The sequence below is a fragment of the Triticum urartu genome, chromosome 5, assembly GCF_003073215.2.
Source record: "Triticum urartu cultivar G1812 chromosome 5, Tu2.1, whole genome shotgun sequence".
In the NCBI taxonomy this organism is placed as follows: Eukaryota; Viridiplantae; Streptophyta; class Magnoliopsida; order Poales; family Poaceae; genus Triticum; species Triticum urartu.
This window is the reverse complement of record NC_053026.1, coordinates 481,033,990-481,054,775: the sequence shown is the minus strand read 5'-3', so window position 1 is coordinate 481,054,775 and position 20,786 is coordinate 481,033,990. Positions and strand designations below refer to the sequence as shown.

Here is a 20,786-nt window from a genome sequence, read left to right as displayed (position 1 = left end):
GAATACCAAGTCTTCAAGGTCACACCAATTTCTTCACTTTCAAAGTCTTCAGAATACCAAAATCTTCAGTCGAAGATATTCATTTTTAGGGGTCGACTTTTCCTGTAAATATCAAACTCCTCATAGACTTATAGACCTGTGTACACTCACAAACGCATTAGTCCCTTAACCTATAGATCTTCAATACACCAAAATCACTAAGGGGCACTAGATGCACTTACACGAGCAGGACACACTTCTCCTATACTACATGCCGCCCACGACATCCGTCGCGAGCTTTGATGCTAGCGCATCCCGCGGGCGAAAAAAGAAGCTGCCTTGGCGAAGATCAACGAAGCGGCGACAGAATTTGACTAGGGCACGGATGACATCGCCAGCTTCGTGCCGACCACGCCCCGACGGCACGACGAGGAAGCGGGCACGTCCACGGGCGCTGCCGCGCGGCGAGGAAGAGCAGAGCATGGGAGGCCACCGGTGCTTGGGTGCCACAAAGGCCACCACTCCCCCCCCCCCCTCGTTGAAGCTAGGCTTGGCGGGCTCATCATCGTCGGCCGATTAGCCGCTTGCCTGCTTTGCAGAGGTGGAGTTTCACTTTCCGTGGCTCATGGCCGGTCAACCATCATTTAGACTAAGTTCGAATAGGGTTTAATTCATATATGTCAAAAATCATCTGATTTTATGTAAAAATTATCCAAATTTGAATGAAATTCTTCTAATTTATTTAAATTTGCATTGCTTATCTTTGTCAAATTCCATTAGAAATGTAACCAGACATTTGCTGCTACAGTTGGATGGCATGTTGCGCTGTCTGATTTGAGGGTAAGCGTAGGAGTTGCCCTAAGTTTCTAGATGATTCATGTGATTATACTCAATCCTTTAAGGAACCTAAATGAAAATCAAGATGCAAAATGTGAAGCTAAACATGAAGATTTAAAATGAACTTTGTGTACTTTTGGTTTTACCAGATATCTTTGTTGTGCAATAAAATCATATCATTTGCAAAAAGGAAAAATGGTTTATATATGTAAAAAGGGTGGCAACAAAAAATAAACAATTTCTGTCAATGTGGTGTTGCCTATTCAAAAGATCATAAGTGCTGCAAGAGAAAACAAAAAAAAAATCTCCAAAAACTACATGAAGGCAGAAAATGCACCAGAGAAGTAACAGCACATTATTCCATATGTTCTTTTCCTTTCTCTAGCTGGATAAATCTTGCGAGCCTACACCGACAACAACAACAAAAACGTAACAGAAGGAACAATTTACAGGCTTCTTGCACAAGAATTAGGCACCAGCGAAGCATTTCCAACTCTCCATGGGCGTGCCTACCCACGTTATGACCAGCTCCATTGCTGAATGAATCTCAAAGTTGTCGTTCCTCCTACGGGATCTCACCCTGGTGGTACAGGTACAGGCCGAAACCAAACCGGGCGCAGGCCTTGCTGAATGCTGCCTCCTCCGCAGCCGCAACAGCGTCGTCGTTACGTCCCTCGTGCACCTTTGCCGTGCCTGTGGCATCTCTGAAAGCCTATACCATGCAGTTACGAGTGCTGAGTTTAATTGCAAGAAAATGAGAAGTAAAATGAAAGGTTGTTTCAATGAGTCCATAATGATGATCGACTAAATAAAATTGGTACAGAGGGTTCGACTCGACTCTCCATGAGTTGATGTATTACCTCACCAATTTCCACTCTATGTTAACTCAAAAAGTTGACATTCGAAAGCTATTAATCGAGAATATATGCTGGACAGATAGATGCTAGTTCTGCCAAAAAGAAAGAAGAGAACATACACCTCTCCATCCGTTCCTTTCAGAATCACTCGATAGACCACGGTCACAGTTCCACTGTTGGAATAAATAACATCACGAACTTCACCACACCAACCTGAAAATATAGTAATCATTGATCACTTCTCTTTACTCCACCTGGTAATTTCTGTATTTGATGTTTCACATTTGTTTTCCTCCTATTTTACTATGTGGGTATCTTCAAGTGTTGATGTATGATCACAGTAGTTCAATTATCAAATCTAACGAAACGCAAAACTTTTAGTAGCTGAAACACGGCACCGTCACCAAACACAATGTCAGAAGAGTATAACGAGCCATCATTCTGGTTCTCTATAACAAACTAAAAGGTAAGGCATGATAAAAGCTGGTCACGTGTTCTTGATAAGATGGTATTTCTTAATATGAAGTTTGTGAGGACAAGTACATGAACCCAAATACAGACTTGGAACTAAAGTCCAATTGAAACAAATAGAGAGGAATTTACAAGGAAAGTAAATTTTAATCGCAAATTGGCATTTGTAATTTTAACGAGAAATCACCTGGTGCATAAAAGCTGAGCATTCTGTTGGCATGGTACCTGCACAATCAGAGATTAAAAAAAAACTGTAAGGGGAAAGGCATCACCTACATATGTTTCTCTATCAAACTTTGTTAAAAAAAAGTAGCCATAGTAGAAATCAGAGTTATGTCAGTAAAATTATTGCCAATGACTGATATTGTACGTCAGTGTTTGTCAGGCTTACTTCCACTGTATCCATTAATAATAAAGGGTCACTGAATCCAAGTAATCATCGCAAGCTTAACATGGGATATGTAGCTACAGCCTTTCTTATCAAAGGACTAGGAGCAGCAAGTTAATTATTCCACCCTTCATCCAACAAATCCAACCCATGGCAAAAGAAATGCCCTAAAGTAATCATGTTAATGAGTGGACAGGACAAGCTTCAAGATCAGGGGATCTAGATAGGAACAATCTTTTATCAAATGGAAAAGGTATCTTGGTTGAATGTTTTAGCTTAAGAGGTCTTCAGATAGGCTAGACACGTCACTCTTCTGACAAGAGGTACATGACAAAAGTAACTCATACTTGAGCTGCACTCTACTCTCCTATTATTTAACCTCAGAATAGTTTCTCCACTGGCTAAGATAGGCTAATATCATGGTGATTTATTTGATTTGGCATAAAAAGCATACAGACACCACTGTATTATTTTCTCTTTACAGAAAAGGAGACCAAAATGATGTAAGTCAGCTGACAGCGGCCGAATTTAACAGTCACGAAATGATTAGTAACCGTATAATGTTCCAGCTAAAAAACTATGTAAACTTCATTGTTTTATCGAAAAATATACAATATTTTGTAGATTTAAAACCAGAGGCCCACGCTCCATTTTAAAAGCAACATAGGCACGGTGGTGTTACAATATGACGATATGCAGCGAACACATAACTGCAGCTGTTATCCTCTTATACAAAGTCCAAAGTACCAGAGCTCTTCTGCTAAAAGGGCTGTATACGTAAACTTTAGTGTTTTATCCGAAAAATTACAATAGTTTTTAGATTTAAAACCAGAGGGCCACGCTCCATTTTAAAAGCAATATCGACGGTGTTAAGAAAAGATGACATGACAGCATACACATAACTGCTGCTGTTATCCTCTTACAAAGTCCAAAGTACCAGAACTCTTCCGCCTTTTATTTAGTTAGATAGATTAACAGGAGTGTCCAACCTGTCCTTGTCTAAGACGCATCACTTGATCAACAACACCAAATAATTGACCACTGACTTTTAAATAACCTTATCTACCAAACCCTGAAAGTGGAACAGAAGAAAAGTGGCTCAAGTAACCTTCCAGTCTATCGGATGTTTCGGACCTACCAACAAAGCAAGCAACAGCCTAAAGTTGCAGAACATTAAACTATCTAATCACAAGTATGGTCAATCTAGCAAACTTATTTTATTGGCCAAGAGAAAGTTATGGATTCAGACAGATGAAATCATGCAAAGCAGGTCAGGTCTTCTTCACAGCCATCCTATCTTCATTTGCTCGTCTGTCAAATCTAGCAGCTCCTAGTTGGATACTTGGTTTTTTTCGAGGACAACAGTGAACCTACTATGCAAGAACGACTAGAGAAGGAGTGAACTGAACTACTGTGCGAGGTGGAACTTGGATGAGCTACCAAGGTATTAATCCTGCAGTAGAAAAGCTATGCCACCACCAAATGCGTTTGTCCGGACCGTTTCAATTTGTCCAAATCCAATCCCACCACACGAATTCAGAGGGTAAACAATTAGAGAATGAAGAGGCAGTACTCAGTAGGCGCGGCCTTGAAGTCGCAAAGTGCAGCAACTAAATCCTAGCAAAACTCTGCGCTCACAAAACTCCCACGAAACTGTGGAGCATATTTTGAGTGAAACGGATTGATAATTAGGCGCCCACGGTGGGCAAGGTCGGGTCACGCCTTCGTCTCTAGAAGGTAACCAACGCCCAGCGACCGGCCATGGTGGCTGACGGCGAACAGCAGTAGTAGCACGCAGGCACGCAGCTAGGACGCGGAGGAGCAGATCGAATCGAGCGGAGAAACGAGATGGTGGCTGGGGTCCGGGAGTTAATGAGTCGGGTGGGCGTACCATGGGACGGTGTTGGTGTCGGGGTCGATGATCTTGTCGGGGACGCGCTTGTTGAGGTCCCTGAGGATCTCGACGAGCGGGCGGGTCATCCCGGTGGGCTTGTCGAGCGGCACGACGTAGTTGGTGGTGGGCACCCCCTTCCCCACGCCCCCGTCCAGCCTCGCCGCCACCCGCGCGCCCCGCCCAAGCCGCCGCCGGCCCTGCCCGGACCGCCAGCCTGCGCCCGCGCCCGCCCCCCTCGCGGGCCCGAGCGGCGCGGCGAAGGGGCGGAGCCCCGTGGCCGCCGCGGCCTCCATGGTTGACTCTGCGGAGGAATGCGATGCGCGGTGCGTCCGTGGTCGATCGTGCGAGCGGTGGGAGGGGCGGAGAGGAGAGGTCAGAGGGAGGCGGGTTCTGGAAGGGGGGGGAGGGGAGGAGAAAAGGACCGGGGGTTCCGGCTCCTGTTCCGGGGATGGGAAGTGGCCAGCCGTGCGCAAGCGGAAGCGGAAGGTTTGGTTGCGGCGACAACAGGAGCAGCCGGGGAGTGGCTTGGCTACCTACCCGTGCGCCAAGGCTAGTGGGCGCGCCCCGTGCGCCGCGCCTGCCAACTAGAGTACTACTACTACCACCGCTTCCGTTAAGAGCAAGTATAATAGTCCTATTCAGCAGGCTACAAGGGATTTCACATCAGTAAAATTCTGAGCTGGAGGAGAGTAAAGGCAAGAGAGAGAAGAGAGCGAGCGCTTCGCTAGTCGCCTGGCTGCAGCACAAGACGCGAGAAAGTTTCGCCCGCTTGCAGCCAGAAGCCAGCGACAACGCCGCTGCTCCCAATCCACTGTGTCCCATCGTCCAATCAACTTTTTTTTCTTTCTGCCCATGCATGCAAACATTGATTACCCTAACCATCCAACAACTTGTACAAAGCCAACCTTACTATACCAGACTTTTTCTATGAAGGCTATTGCTGATATGGCACTCATATAGAGCCCGTTGCCGGCGTTTCTATTAGAGCAAGTACAATACGATGATGTAGGCTGGCTATAAGACATTAAATATTATATTTTTGCTTAGTTGAAAGAAAGAGAAGAGGAGAGAGAAGAGAAGCAGACTATTAGTTAACAGCCGGCTGCAACACGTGCTCCTAGGCACTTTGTGAGAGAGTGAGGTGAGCCATGTATTAACAAAATAATACATATTTATATCCAGCTATTGTACTTATTGATTATAAGCTTGGCTATATATAACGTGGCAATGTCATATAGTCAGCAGCGGGCTATATTATTAACCATGCTCTTAGCCATGCTCTAAAGCGTCAGAGGGCCGAGGCCGGCGCGGGGTTGGTGAGCCGCGCAGGTGGGGCGTACGGGGACGAGACGGATCGGCGTCCCATTCCGTGGCACGTGCTCCGCTGAAGGCTGCGAATGCCATATGTGCCCGTTGAATCGCCGCAATTCTGGGACCCATGCCATGCCAACGACAGCGTGTATTTTTTGAACGGACACGCGACTGTTTCCAGCCGCAGCGTGCGTGCGTGCGTGCGTGCGACCAGCCGGGTTCATGGACCCAACAAAACGTACCCACCCTTCCTCTGTGCCCAAGGCCAAGTCTACTGTTAGTAGTACAGCACTACATCACCATCTCAAAATGCAGGTGACAGCACATGACAATGATGGTGTGTTCCACTAAACCCATTGCAAGAGCTTAGGCCAACTCCACCGCACCACCCTAAATCTATATTCATTTTGTCCAGATTTTGTCCGTATGGGGTAGAAATAGGGAGAACAAACGCCGGACAGAGGCCGCACAAACTCGCTGCACGCAACGCTACTACCCCATTTTCACCCCATACGTGGTGGTCGTGGGTGCACGTGGTGGGCCAGGTACAGAAAAGGAGAGAGTGACATGTGAGGTCAAGGCGGACACAGACGGACGATGAGGACGCGAAGACGTCCGCTTTCTGTCCGCTTTGGCCCCAAACCGAGAACAACTTTGGTCTGGAAATGGGACAAAAGCGGACACGGGCCGGACAAAACGTCCGTATGCTCCCATGCGCTTGGTCGTTTGATTTGGCCCCAAACCGAGAACAACTTTGGTCTGGAAATGTGGGACAAAAGCGGACACGGGCCGGACAAAACGTCCGTATGCTCCCATGCGCTTGGTCGTTTGATTTGGCCCCAAACCGAGAACAACTTTGGTCTGGAAATGGGACAAAAGCGGACACGGCCGGACAAAACGTCCGTATGCTCCCATGCGCTTGGTCGTTTGATTTGGCCCCAAACCGAGAACAACTTTGGTCTGGAAATGGGACAAAAGCGGACACGGCCGGACAAAACGTCCGTATGCTCCCATGCGCTTGGTCGTTTGATTTGTCCGTTTTACCCCAAACGAACACAAACGGACAATTTGGGGTAGAAATGGGTCACGCGGTGGAGTTGGCCTTACTACCTCTGCAGCTAAATATAAGACGTCTTTGCACTTCTATAACAGGAGGATCATCGTGTCTTCCAGTAAAAAGGATATCTTCCAAGAAACACAGGGGGGTGTCATAGCTTGCTGTGCAAATGGGAAAACTAACCCATATCATCATATCAAGTGTCTCTAACCTATCGTCCCATCGAATCCTACAACACTATAACCCTCCGGCAAAAGTAAGAAGGGACTCAGCTCAACAGCCAGACTCTTCTGAAAACAATCTACTCTTTCAAAAGTTTGGCAGCCAGCACTGATTCACTGGATCGGAAACGCCTGCCTGTTTCCCTTGCGTTCATCCGAGTGTCTATAACGCCGCGGTAGCCGTACCCTGTAGGCCACCACAAGCGAGTTAGCCAGGATCGCACAGAGTCACAACTGTCAAGATAAGTATAAAGAACGCTTGTAAAAGTTAAATTTACCGGCTTGAGCTTCTGTTGGAAGAGCATCTCTACTTCTCTCCGGAGGGCATCAACCTCCCCGGCGTACTCCTTCTGCTCCTCTGATGGCAGCTCCTCCAGCTGCACCCCCAGTCTGTACAGCACACTGTCTAGGCCGCATGACTCCAAGTCTGTAGCGTCCGTCGAGGGAAGCTTCAGTAGACTCCTAATGGCCAACAAAACCTGCGGAAAAAGCCATTGTCAGTCAAGAGCACACAAGGAACAACTGTCATTAAGAGTGCAGACTATGAGCTGGTAACCAATGCTAATCATAATAATGGTCCACAAAACTGAGGGAGACACTCATCTTACCTTTTCTTGAAGGTCAAGGTCAAACTTTGATAACATATCGGTGACTGACTTCAGCAAAACGCGTTCACTTAAGAAAGTGAGCCCTGAGTTTCCAGAATTTAGCTGAAAGTCCGCCAGGTCTGTTATTAGAAACACCGCCTTCTTCTGAAGCCGAAGATCAACGCTGTTGCTTCCCAATATGTGCTGCAAAAAGTGGGGAAATTTCGTCACAGCTGAACCAGTTATGTGCTTGTATTTCCAAGATAGGATTTTCAATACCTGCAACATTGCGTTCCCATTTTCCAAAGCGAATGCCTCCTGACCATTTACGTTATTTCTGATCAAAGCCGATATGGCATACATTGCCTTCGCAGCTTCTTTTGCCGAAGTGGAATAACCCATCTTCACTAATCTTGCCAAAGCTCCATAACCAAGAATCTGACCAAGAAAGAAACAGTCAGCACATGTTACATGGCTAGAACAGAAATTGATTATAACAAGTACTCTCTCCGTCCGGAAATACTTGTCATCAAAATGGATAAAAGGGGATGTATCTAGACGTATTTTAGTTCGAGATACATCTCTTTTTATCCATTTTGATGACAAGTATTTTCGGACAGAGGGAGTACTTCAACAAGAGGCACCCCTGTGCTTTGTGGGGAAACACACAAGGGAATTGGCTCTTAATAAAATGATATACACAGCTGACAATCAGTTTGAAAAGAAAATAGAAGAAACTACCACGAGGGTATAGCAATGGTGAAATAAGAGACATATAAACATCATTTTCAAGCATATTTAATGAAGTTAAAAAAGAAAAATCTACAGTAGCATTAATTCACTTATTTTAACAACACAGAAACTACACATTTCACTCACTAGAAAAGAAAATTTACTGTCGAAATCTGCATAATACTATTATAATGAAGCGGACACTCTCCAGAAACAATATACATCATTGAAATCAAAATACTCCTTTGTGCACGATTAATGGCATTACCTGGCTTTGGACAAGGGCATTATTCTGACTGGCTGTACCCAGGATCCATGCAGAGGTGATCCGTATTTCTTCATTTGCATTGTTAAGATCTTGAATCACAGGAACAAGGCCCCCAATTTTGTCAAGGTCTGGCCACAGATATATGAGCAAGATACAGTTTCAGGAAATCTCCGAAAAGGTCACACACACACACACACACACACACACACACAACTCTAAGCCTTTGTTGCATCTAGTTCTGGCTCTCCTTTTCTTTCTTATGCAAAAGCTGGTAAACTACATATACACTTGATACACGGAGCACCCTAGTAAATCACTACAAAGTCTACAACAGTTGTTATGCCAAACTGTAGATTATTTCCTTGGCATAAACCCTAAATGTTATTAAAAGTTAGATGTTTCAGTTATACTACAGAGTTATAGGCACTTAGGCAGATAACTCTGGTTGATTTGCACAGCAGTGAGATACTCACATAGTCACATATTGATGCACGAATAAAAGGAAATATAAATTTACCATTGGCATTATCAATGGGCTCAACAAGAATTAAAAGCTCTTGCAATGCACGCTGGCGATCCTCCAGTGAAATTGACGCATTGTTTAAGTCAGCAATTGCAATCTTCATTAAGTCAGCATCTGATGGCATCTTTAACTTCTCCATCAAGTCCTGTTAGAAAATCGATGAGATTTAGCATAGCGTGCAATCATGCTTATGCTTTGTGTCTCATCTATATACCATGTACCAGCTGTCTTCCTAATCATAAAACTCAGTTCCCAAAAGAATGCATGCCTATCTTATCTAGTTAGCATAGGTTTCTCGGGAAAATTAACATATGTATTACATAACAATGTTTTATCTTTTGTTTGACATATAACAATTGTAACGGAAGGCATAATGAAACCTTGGAAAGTTTAAACATGAATACGTCAGTGGTGAGTGGTCATTAAAGATATTAAGGCAAATACACAATATGACAATAAATAATAAGTTTGTTAAATTGACATCAGAGCAAATGTGATGATCATCCAAATCACAGCAAGCACACATCTGAAGCTATAGAAAAAACACTTCAACAACTAGGTATACTGTACAATGCAGCTGACCAATCCAGGAAAGCACTACTAAGTTCTGATGTTAATACAAGCAGACATTGCAAGTTTATACATACGACACAACAAAACCCAAAACATGAATCCTGAAGCAGCATTTCTCACCTTAATCTCATGCCGCCGCTTGAGCAGCTCATCCTCAGATAACTTCTGCACATCCGCCGCCTCTTCTTTCAGTCTTCCTGGATCTGAATTTCCTGCCTCACCAATAACAGATAGAACTCAGTAAAATGCAGCAGTGTCTCCAAAACCAACCAGACTTACAAGTTTACAGTGCAACTGCAGCCTCAAGCTGCAAGTTCCTACATCTTAAATTAACTTCAGCTTATCCACTAATAAATGAAGGATAGATTGCCAATTTTCATGGGACTAGCTACTGTATTCTGTATTTATTTACAACGTCAAAAGCCTGACTAAAAACCAGTAACACTTCGGGAGAATTCGTTGCAATCCAGTTACTAAGCAACAACCAGCAAGCAACACTACAGCTGAGAAGTCCCGCTACTCATAATCCAACATTTTCCAAAGCGGATCGAAACAATTGATCGTAGAATCTGATTATCTGAGGGGGTTTGGGGACTTCCCGTACCGATGGCCCACTGCAGCATGCTGTCGAGGGAGCCGAAGCCGCCCGCGAAGTCGTCCTCCACCACCGAGCCCCCGCCAGCGGCCTCCCGCTCCGCGGCCAGCTCCCCCTCGTCCTTCCCCGTCGCCCACTGCGTCGCCGCCCCCCGCGACCTGTTCTCCCCGTCCCCCTCCGCCGCCGCCGCCACCGCCGCGGAGGCCATCGCCGCCGGAAGGAGCAGAGCCGCCGACAGGAGAGCAGCTGCGAGGAGGAGGTTGCGGCGGCGGTGACCGGATCGCCCCGAGTGCGGCCTCGCCTTCGCCATGGCCACGGAGCAGCAGGAGTGGGGAGGGAAGAGGGTTCTTCGTTTTTTCTGTTTGGATGGAATTTTCGAGATGTGTCGAGGTGGTCTCTGCATTTTGTACGGTTCGGTAATTGCGTGGTTTCTCGTGAGTTCGTGAGGAACACGGTATTCGCGCTGGACTCCGATCGCAGCGGGTCGAGGGACGGGTTTGTGAGGACTGCAGTTGTTTAGGGGGGAATCTGGATAAACGCGACTGCGTGGAGCCCCTGGTTCGGTGTTCGGAACACTCTCATTGGCTCGGTGACATCACGCCGGCGAAGATACGCGCTGACCGTTCGTTCGGAAGTGGACGGCGCGATGACGCATCGCGTTCGGGCTCGCTTTTACTGTACGATTTTGCGCATGCTAGTGTGTTTAAAACTGTTTTCACGAGAAGTACATGGATGAACTCGGGTACATATGAACCCATTTTGGAAAACACATTTTGCAATGTCAATTTTTTTTGAAAAAGGGTGCACCCGAATATCTCCATATTCCATGTGTGTGCAGAAAGTTTCACAGAAAAATAACTTTTTTTTTAGCCTATGCAAAAAAGACAAAATTTTGTGCCGTGAAACGCTATTTAGAAGCAGTAAAATTTGTCTTTTTACTGAGACAAAACGAAAATACTTTTTTACACAAAATGTTGTGCCGTGGACGTATCTTTGCCAACATGTATGCATAATTTATTTTTTAGAATTTTTGAACATTACAGAACACGTAAAAAGTACATTTTTGAAAAACGGGTGCAGATGCCCCCGTGTGCAGATCGCCCACTCTCTTTTCACACCTTATTCAATATCTTTCTTTTTGCAAGGAAAGAGATTATATATTACTCCCTCTGCTTTATAATATAAGACGTTATTACATCTAATATGTGACATTATGGGACTGGGACGGATGGAGTACGTAGCTAGCGATAGAGTTACACTCATAGTTCATAGCGTCAGCAATTTCCGGGGCAAAATTCTTAAGCCAGACAACACTTTGTTTCCATCGTGGTCTGCTCCGGCTGTCGGACGGGTCGCCTTGTCGGTTGACAGGTCATTTGCCTCAGACGGGTCAGCGGATGCAGGAATGATTCCCAGAGACTAGGATGGACATATGATTTTTGCTGCTTACTGATATCTCTTTTTTGTAATGACGCTTTGGAAGCGGAACTACATGCAATAAGATAGGCCTCGCGTTGGATTTGGAACGATCAGACCTTCTGATGATTATCCAATCTAATTCTTCGTTGGCGCTTTGTTCCTTATCCACATATAGTCTTGCTAAATCGACATAGTCATTTAGTTTCAGAGATTAAGCATCTACTTATTGGTAGAGAGTTTGTTCGTTTAAAATTTTCTATAGCTCAAAACAAAGTAGCTAGCAGATCGTCTGACGAACTATGGTAGAATAGAGTGTAGTATGGCTTGTTGGCTACAGGATTGCCCACCTTGTATCGCTGAGCTTTTGTCAGCTGGCTGTAACTCTGCATCTATGGAATAAAATTCTTTATCCTTGCAAAAAAAAACACTTTGTTTCTTTTTTTTCTTTACCTAGCTTTGCCACACCGTGGTTCCACCATATTGGCATCACGGCTGACCTTTAAAATTCTTACATCTTTTTCCACGATTTTCCCACTGGGCGGTACTCGAAGCGTAATGGGGTGAGTTTGGTGTCTTGACATTCACTAGCCCGAGGGCTTCCATGTCATCTGTATCTACCTCGATCTGCCGGGGGAGGGGGCATACAACGCCAGACTGAGGCCCTCCTCCATGGTCGCTATTTGGGCCTCAACCGCATTTGCAATATCTTGGAGACGAGGCGTTATCTTATACTAGGACAACACCCATGCGTTGCAACGGGACATGCCTATTCTGTGCAACACCAATCAGTTACAAATAAGAAGTAATTTTGACAACATGACTTATCTCCAAAATAAAATAAAATGCAGTAGTCATAATAGTCCTGCGGTGATGGATAAATGAGGAAACTGACTTTGATTTCCTGCCATAATCGACTTACACTGGCTCCAGATCGACATACAAGGCCCTTGAAACGTGTTGAATGCATCCGTTGCAACCCGGCCCAACACAGCTATCACTACGAAAGGATGGCACAACTTAGGATTGGGCAACATAAAGCAGGACTTTATCGTTGTTACAAACCAAGACACTTGTTAGTATGAAATCCAGAGAAGATTGTTTTAGGAAAGTAAAAATAATACTGGGTGCACTATCAATTCATAAAAGTACCCAGATGCCTACTAAAATTAAACTGGATCAACAAATCATCTAGCAAAAATCCCTGAACATTACACCTTTTCATCATTCGCCAATTCAATTATGAAAAAACAAATCATCAATCAATGATATGAAATAGTAGCAGTATGCTGCATTTGGGCTATAGTTTCTGCAGCTGATGGAGCAAGTGCAAAAGATACCCAACACTCCACACGGCAAGGCACATCTTATTCCCTATTTTAGCTTTTGGACCAAGACCACACAGAGAGACCCGTCGTCCATGGCAAGAACTGTCCTGGCAAGGATTGAAAAGATTCAAGGCCCTACAATGGCGATGGATCCCAGTGCTAGCTAAATATGTCTTCTAATCTACTGAATGCCTGAATGCAATGCCCTAATCACGGAGCGGTGACTTTTGAATGTGATGCACTAATCTCACGACTCCTCATGTGGAGGCGGCAGATTAGCGTGCCAGGCCGCCACCGACGTCCGAGCTCTATGCAAACTTGTGGGATCCTGGGGGAGTGAGCGCCCAGGATAGTACAGCACCTATGCATACACACACACACCAGTACAAGAAGTTCTCCGAAACGTCGCAGAACAGCGGATCAAGCCACCGTGTCGACCGCCGAGCCCTCCTTCCACGCTGCCGCAGATCAGTCGGTCGCCCCGTCATCGTTGACCGAGCTCTCCATTAGTGCCACTGTAGAGCAGCCTGCCACATCGCCGCGCCAAGCTCTCCATCCGACCCACCACATAACTTTGCCTTGTACTCTAAGAATATAATAGTTAGCAAATCAATTGGTTGTCAAGAAATAAACAAGCGACTGTCTTCTGTATATTAATGTCAGTTGTTCAATGAAGATGGCTGTGCATTGTGGAATTACTCCACTCAAAATACTGGAATGCCCAAACTGAAGACCTAGACACCTAACAACTATTTTATAGAGAACCCCACATAGTTCTTTTATAGAGAACTTCGCAAACCTCGACTAATATATATCATGCAGGGAAAGTATCAATCATATATATCTTCAGAATCCCCATACACATCAAGAAGCATTATATCCCTTTTCTTACTGTTAAATCATTCTTATTTCCTCCTTGAACCAAACTCGCCATGCCTATATCCTTCGAGCCAAGGGAATATTGTACTATGCAGAGGAGAAGATTAACACTCCATATTGAGAGAACAAATCAAGTTTAGTATAGGTGGTACCAGTGCCATGTTTGAGATCATGTCGTTGCTGCTGAACCTTGTACTATGTCATCTAGCAGAACACGTAATTCCTTTGCCTCGTATATATTTCCCTTGATGCATGGATGGAGCTGAACATGCCCTGAACTCTGCTCTCCTTTCCTGTTTTGACTTCAATAAACTTGAGTACATAGTATTCACACTACTACTACTGTACAACATATAATTGATATTTTACTGTGTGAAAAGAAATTAAGTCAAGACCCTGAAGAATGCTACAAAAATATCTAAATGTCCACAGCGATGTTCTTAAATTCTGGACAAAGCTTGTAACCCAGATGTAGATTTCAAGCTGGAAGTTTTATGCACAATCCTTCATATTTGGCAAGAAAAATAATATCAATGAGCTTCTAGCTTCTGCACCAACGAATATATACCAGAATCTAGCCTTTTGTAGCCAACCAAACCTAGAAAACAAAGTTTAGAGGGGGGTGGGAGGGGGAAATAGTCTGTCCACTTGCTCTGTAACATTAGGAGCCATGATACGCCAGTTTTCTGCTCAACTATTCGAAGTATAAACCAGTTTTACTACTGAGTGCCAACTCGAGAAACAAAATCGCATATGTCATCTTACAACGTAGCAGTAAGCGTTAATTAAGAAGCAATATCTCATATTGTGTAGCTAGAGGAAATGAACATATCAGTCATGAAAGTTGACTCACAGTATTCTTCCTGGGGGCATCCAGCCCTAGTTGATAGCAAGAATTCTTCATGCAATCTTCTCCTTGTTGGTCACCTTTCCGCACGTCACCTATGACATAGTCATAACCTGCACGGGCGAGTGCCAAGAACCCAAAGTTCAAGATCAAATTAAATTAATCGCCAAATAACAACTTAGAACTTGTGAAGAAGCACAAAATGCTAGAGTCCAGAAATAGAGGCAGATTAATTCTACTAAAGTTTTAAGATATTGAAATATTTTTGGTTTGATAACATGTGAATAGAAATTTCGAAAAAATGGTGGCAAGTCATACAACAGACAGATAAATTTGTCCAAGAACTGATCCTCCATGTCCGGAGAGAACAATCACAGCTACATGGAAGATTTCAACATGTTTAATTGAAAAACTTTGAGCATATTAACATCCTCCGAAGTCTGAATCTCTCCACCTTCCACTCTATGGGCATTGTCTTCCATGCGATAAATGTAACTACTTCGCATGAAAGGTATAATATAAACTCCCAACAGAAGGTCAGAATTAACATGTTCAAATCCTGCACTTGTATTGATGGACAAAAGGTTCATGACTTGCACACAGACAACTCTTGTGGGCAAGAAAGGGACCCATTCGTTGCTGCTTCTTTGTTTCTCTGATCAGCTTTTGCTAGGACTGAACTAAAGAAGAGGTCATTTAGATTCAGAACCTAAAACCTTGCTCGTTGTAGAATCCTTCTCTGAATTCCAAACTTTTTGCAAGAGCAGTCATTGTAGATCATAATTTACCATGTGATTCATCGGAAAAAGAAAAGGAATGGAAAAATGCCATGCTACAAACATAATATAACTGAATATCGCATTGTCATATACAGTATTATATTTAGAGAAGTAGTACATAAATAAAAGGGAAGCAATATACATAAATAGCAAGATATTCTATGATACACACACATACACACACATCAGGTTTCTGATGGTCCACACAATATCAGAAATAACAATATATATCTAGAAAAGAACTATGTAGGGTTCTGTTTTCTGATCAATTGAGAAAGCCACAGCCTCCTTCCCACGAGAGAGCATGATCCATGAATTGCAGCAGCTAGCCACTACAACATGAGAGGATCATAGTAGCTCGGCAACCGTCGGTGACCCAAGTGCAATGTAACTAACTGCTTGTGTGACCTTAATATGATTTAAATTGATGTACCCAATATGTTTGTCAAGAAAAATCCGAAAACAAAACTGCTTGTGCGACCATACGGATTAAATTGCTGAATCTCAGTATAGTGGAAAAGATATTAATAACCTACAGGGTAAGATTTCCAATCCTAATGTTTGCTAGCATGCATAACAATGTGACTCCCAGCATGCACCAACAATACGAAAAGATTAGAGCTGGAAGACATCTGAATTCCTAATACAGAGAACATGATGAGCAAAAACTAATTCAAGTTGAACAGAACCAAATCCTACAGCTCACCCATCTTATGAGGTAAGGGTTCCTGCTTCCAAAATATAATTTTCTTTGCAAATTCAGATGACCATTATAAGAATAATTAATACATGGCATGGCCATAAATTATATCCGGAACAAAATTTGTTGAAGCAAGAACTTGAGCAACTATTTCCAACTGTGTGGGTTACCTCTGATCTCTGTGGGGATGAAAAGGTCCTCAGTGAAGGACGAAGCGGCCACAGTGGATCCATGACCTGAGATGGCATCCTGTAGATGCCAAACCATAGAATATAGAGCATGTTTACCAAAAGATCCGCAGCACCTCCGATAGCTCAATTTGGTCGGATGAAGGTAAACAACAATTAAAACTAAAAAGGCGCAGCAAAGATAAACGGAAAAAAGGTGCATGGAGGTGCTGTGTCTAGGCAAAAAAAAAAGGTCAACACCTAACTGTAACTTCTTCATACAATTAAAGAAAATCTGCAGATATACATTTGTCAAGCAATAGGAGTCGGCGTACCCATGTGTCTTGAGACTCCACATGATGTAAATTAATTAGCAAACCATTATTCTAGTAACCTGGTTCACTCCCACCATCATAACATGCTTTGAATCATATGGAAGGAGATTTAGTCTCATGATGTATTCATGTGAGAGTTTACCTTAAGGATCTGTGACTGAAACTGGCTCGGACAAACACACAAACACCTTGTGTGCAAAAAATAACTGAGAACATACACAAACACATGCTCGTCCAAATTTGAGGTGGAGGGCGGTGCAGAGGGGACGGCCAGGTCGCCGGCAAGTGCAACGACGCCCAGCTCGCGGTGGCTCTGGTCGAGCGGCGAGCGCAAGCCCTCCTGGGCGGCGCACAACAAGGAGCTCGGGCGCGCGGGAGAGAGGAGGAGCTCGGGCATGCGGACGCGGGGCAGAGGGGGAGCTAAGGTGGAACGGTGGTGCAGGGTGCTGCCATTACCGGCGTCGTCCGGCGGCCGGCGGTCACCGGATCGAGCGCCGCGCGGGCCGCGGGCCTCCTGGCGGCTGGGATCAGGAGGCGAGGGAGAGAGGAGAGCCCGTGCAGCCGCGCTCGTGTCTATTCACTTTTTTCATTTACAACCCCGGATGAAACGGTTTTTCACTTTAAAATAGGGATTGCGGGTTGATTTCTTAGAAACAGAGGGACTTTGATGCAAAATTACTGACATACGACCAGAAGCAGTATCTGCTTTATTAGTAGGGAAAGAGGGAAAGAAATATTGGTAAATCGGGGCGACTGTTTTTGACATTTAGGACATCCACAATATATGGCCAAATACTAGTTCCAAATGGCAAAAATAGTGTTTGGAACCAACTCTCATTGTTCTACAAGCTAAGAGCATCTCCAGCCGTTCGGTCTTCCAGGGGTTTGAAATAGCGCCATCTCGGGGCGAACCGGCGATAAATTTGGCGTGGGGGCAGTTGGTTTCGCAGCCGCCGCCCCAAGGTCGCCCCAGACACCGTTTTTGTTAAAACCAAACTCGGCCGAAAATTGGGCAAACACGACACAAATTCGGGTAAACTAGACGATTTCATTGATATTTGTACAAAAAATAAAAAAACATAATTTAAAAACAACTAAAACGCCAACTGAAGCGCCGCCGCCCGCTTTCTACATGTCGAGCAGCCCGTAGAACTTGGTGTAGTCGCCGCCGCTGTCCTGCGTGCGGCCGCCGTCCCTACTGCACCCCCAACCAGAGGGCGTGGGGGGTTGGACGGACCGGGCGCCTCGTCGTCGCTGTCGTCGAGGACGACGACGCCGTCCTCATCGCGTCCGCGGCGTCGAGCGGTGATCTCCTCGAGGGCGCGGCGCTGGCGCGCCATCTCCTCGCGGACATAGTCCCCCCGCGCCCATTTGAGGGCGGTCTCGTCGGCGGCGGCCATGGCCTCGTGCTCCTACTTCACGGGGAGAAGACCCGGCTCAGTCTTTGGCCTGACGCGGCGGGAAGGGGAAGGAGAGGAGCCATGGCCGTCCTCGTTGATGACGAGGGCACCGCCACGGGTGCGGCGCCTGATACGTCTCCAACATATGTATAATTTTTGATTGTTTCATACTATTATATTATCTGTTTTGCATGTTTTATATGCATTATTATGCTATTTTATACTTCATTCGTCCTAAAATTCTTGTCTTAGATTTTTCTAGATATGGATGTATCTAAAACTAAAATGTGACTTGATACATCTGTATTTAGACAAATCTAAGACAAGAATTTTGGGGCGGATGGAGTATTATTTTTGGGACTAACTTATTAACCTAGAGCCCAGTGCCAGTTTCTGTTTTCCCTTATTTTTGAGTTCTCGGAAAAAGAATAACAAACAGAATAAAACTTCACAATGATTTTTCTTGGACCAGAAGACACCCAGGAGACTTGGATTCCAAGTCAGAAGAGCTGCAAGGCGGCGGCAAGGGTAGAGGGCACGCCCTAGGGGGGACGCCCTCTACCTTGTGGGCCCCTCGGGACTCATCTGACCTAGCCCTTCGTCCTATATATTCACATATATTCCAAAACCCTTCAGGGGAGTCATGAAACCACTTTTCCACCGCCGCAACCTTCTGTACCCATGAGATCCCATCTTGGGGCCTTTTTCGGCAATCTGCCGGAGGGAGATTCGATCACGGAGGGCTTCTACATCAACCCTATTGCCCTTCTGATGAAGCGTGAGTAGTTTATCTCAGACCTACGGGTCCATAGCTAGTAGCAGATGGTTTCTTCTCTCTTTTTGATTCTCAATATCATGTTCTACTCGATGTTCTTGGAGATCTATCCAATGTAATCTTCTTTTGCGGTGTGTTTGTCGAGATCCGATGAATTGTGGATTTATGATCAGATTATCTATGAATATTATTTGAGTCTTCTCTGAATTCTTATATGCATGATATCTTTGTATTTCTCTTCGAATTATCGATTTAGTTTGGCCAACTAGATTGGTTTTTCTTGCAATGAGAGATGTACTTAGCTTTTGATTCAATCTTGCGATGTCCTTACCCAGTGACAAAGTAGGGCTAGTGAGTCACGTATTGTATTATTGCCATCAAGGATAAAAATATGGGGTTTTCATCATATTGCTTGAGTTTATCCCTCTACATCATGTCATCTTACTTAATGCGTTACTCTGTTCTCTTGAACTTAATACTCTAGATGCAGGTAGGAGTCGATCGATGTGTGGAGTAATGGTAATAGATGCAGGCAGGAGTCGGTCTACTTGATACGGACGTGATGCCTATATGCATAATCATTGCCTTGGATATCGTCATAAATTTATGCTTTTTTATCAATTGTTCGACAGTAATTTGTTCACCCACCATATTATTTTCCTTCATGAGAGAAGCCTCTAGTGAAACCTATGGCCCTGGGTCTATTTTCCATCATATTAGTTTCCGATCTACTACTTCACAATATTTTCTTTTCAGATTTATAAACCAAAAACCCCAAAAATATTTCATCTTTTGTTTAGTTTTATCTATCTCTATCAGATATCACATTTGCAATTGATCGTGAAGGGATTGACAACCCCCTTATCGCGTTGGGTGCAAGTGTTTGGTTGTTTGTGCATGTGCATAGATTGGGGACTTGGTTGTACCTCCTACTGGATTGATACCTTGATTCTCTAACTGAGGGAAATACTTATCTCTGTTTTGCTGCATCACCCTTTCCTTTCCTCTGCAAGGGAAAAACCAACGCAAGTTCAAGAAGTAGCAGCGCCTGAGCGGCGTCTCCCGCGGCTCCGGCTTGAAGGGGCGGAGCGCCGGCGAGCCGGAGGAGAGGGAGCCCGACGACGAGGATGTCGTCGTCTCCATTCGTCGCGGCGTCCAGGAGCTGCCATGGCGATGAGAGAGGTGTTGGGGAACGTAGTAATTTCAAAAAATTTCCTACTCACACGCAAGATCATGGTGATGCATAGCAACGAGAGGGGAGAGTGTGATCTACGTACCCTTGTAGATCGACAGCGGAAGCGTTTGGTTGATGTAGTCGTACGTCTCCACGGCCCGACCGATCAAGCACCGAAACTACGGCACCTCCGAGTTCTAGCACACGTTCAGCTCGATGACGATCCCAAGACTCCGATCCAGCAAAGTGTCGGGGAAGAGTTTCGTCAGCACGACGGCGTGGTGACGATCTTGATGTACTACTGTCGCAGGGCTTCGGCTAAGCACCGCTACAATATTATCGAGGACTATGGTGGCAGGGGGCGCCGCACACGGCTAAGAATATGATCACGTGGATCAACTTGTGGTTTTCTGGGGTGCCCCTGCCTCCGTATATAAAGGCTCAAGGGGGGGGGTGCGGCCGGCCTAGAGGTGGCGCGCCAGGAGGAGTCCTACTCCCTCCGGGAGTAGGATTCCCCCCCCATCCTAGTTGGAATAGGATTCGCAGAGGGGGAAAAGAGAAAGGGGGCCGGCCCCCTCTCCTTGTCCTATTCGGACCAAGGGAGGGGAGGGGCGCGCGGCCCATCTTAGGCTGCCTCTTCTCTTTTCCACTAAGGCCCACTAAGGCCCATATAGCTCCCGGGGGGTCCGTAAC

The 20,786-nt window shown here is 45.1% G+C and overlaps 3 protein-coding genes across 5 annotated transcripts; all 3 read right to left on the bottom strand.

Annotated features, from left to right (window-relative positions):
• Positions 1–1,148: 1,148 nt before the first annotated feature.
• Positions 1,149–4,947, bottom strand: LOC125509991 (DNA repair RAD52-like protein 2, chloroplastic). The gene is made up of 4 exons (XM_048675074.1): positions 4,424–4,947; positions 2,332–2,369; positions 1,795–1,886; positions 1,149–1,528 (listed from the first exon to the last, which is right to left on the bottom strand). The coding sequence occupies exons 1-4, from the start codon at positions 4,717–4,719 to the stop codon at positions 1,382–1,384; spliced, it is 573 nt and encodes a 190-aa protein (XP_048531031.1). The 5' UTR covers positions 4,720–4,947; the 3' UTR covers positions 1,149–1,381.
• A 1,908-nt stretch (positions 4,948–6,855) lies between these two features.
• Positions 6,856–10,678, bottom strand: LOC125509990 (hsp70 nucleotide exchange factor FES1). The gene is made up of 8 exons (XM_048675073.1): positions 10,303–10,678; positions 9,819–9,910; positions 9,120–9,270; positions 8,603–8,730; positions 7,882–8,040; positions 7,624–7,806; positions 7,294–7,494; positions 6,856–7,202 (listed from the first exon to the last, which is right to left on the bottom strand). The coding sequence occupies exons 1-8, from the start codon at positions 10,601–10,603 to the stop codon at positions 7,179–7,181; spliced, it is 1,239 nt and encodes a 412-aa protein (XP_048531030.1). The 5' UTR covers positions 10,604–10,678; the 3' UTR covers positions 6,856–7,178.
• Positions 10,679–12,867: 2,189 nt separating this feature from the next.
• On the bottom strand, positions 12,868–17,341 carry LOC125509989. 3 transcript variants are annotated; one of them, XM_048675071.1, is made up of 5 exons: positions 16,887–17,341; positions 16,413–16,491; positions 14,770–14,876; positions 14,069–14,218; positions 12,868–13,623 (listed from the first exon to the last, which is right to left on the bottom strand). In XM_048675071.1, exons 1-4 carry the CDS (start codon positions 17,139–17,141, stop codon positions 14,117–14,119), a joined length of 543 nt encoding a protein of 180 aa, XP_048531028.1. In that variant the 5' UTR covers positions 17,142–17,341; the 3' UTR covers positions 12,868–13,623; positions 14,069–14,116. The 3 variants fall into 3 exon arrangements, 2 of the variants coding, with proteins under 2 accessions (XP_048531028.1, XP_048531029.1); XM_048675072.1 differs by having other exon boundaries at positions 14,069–14,209; XR_007284431.1 differs by lacking the exon at positions 16,413–16,491 and having other exon boundaries at positions 12,902–13,623; positions 14,069–14,209.
• Between the last annotated feature and the right edge of the window lie 3,445 nt (positions 17,342–20,786).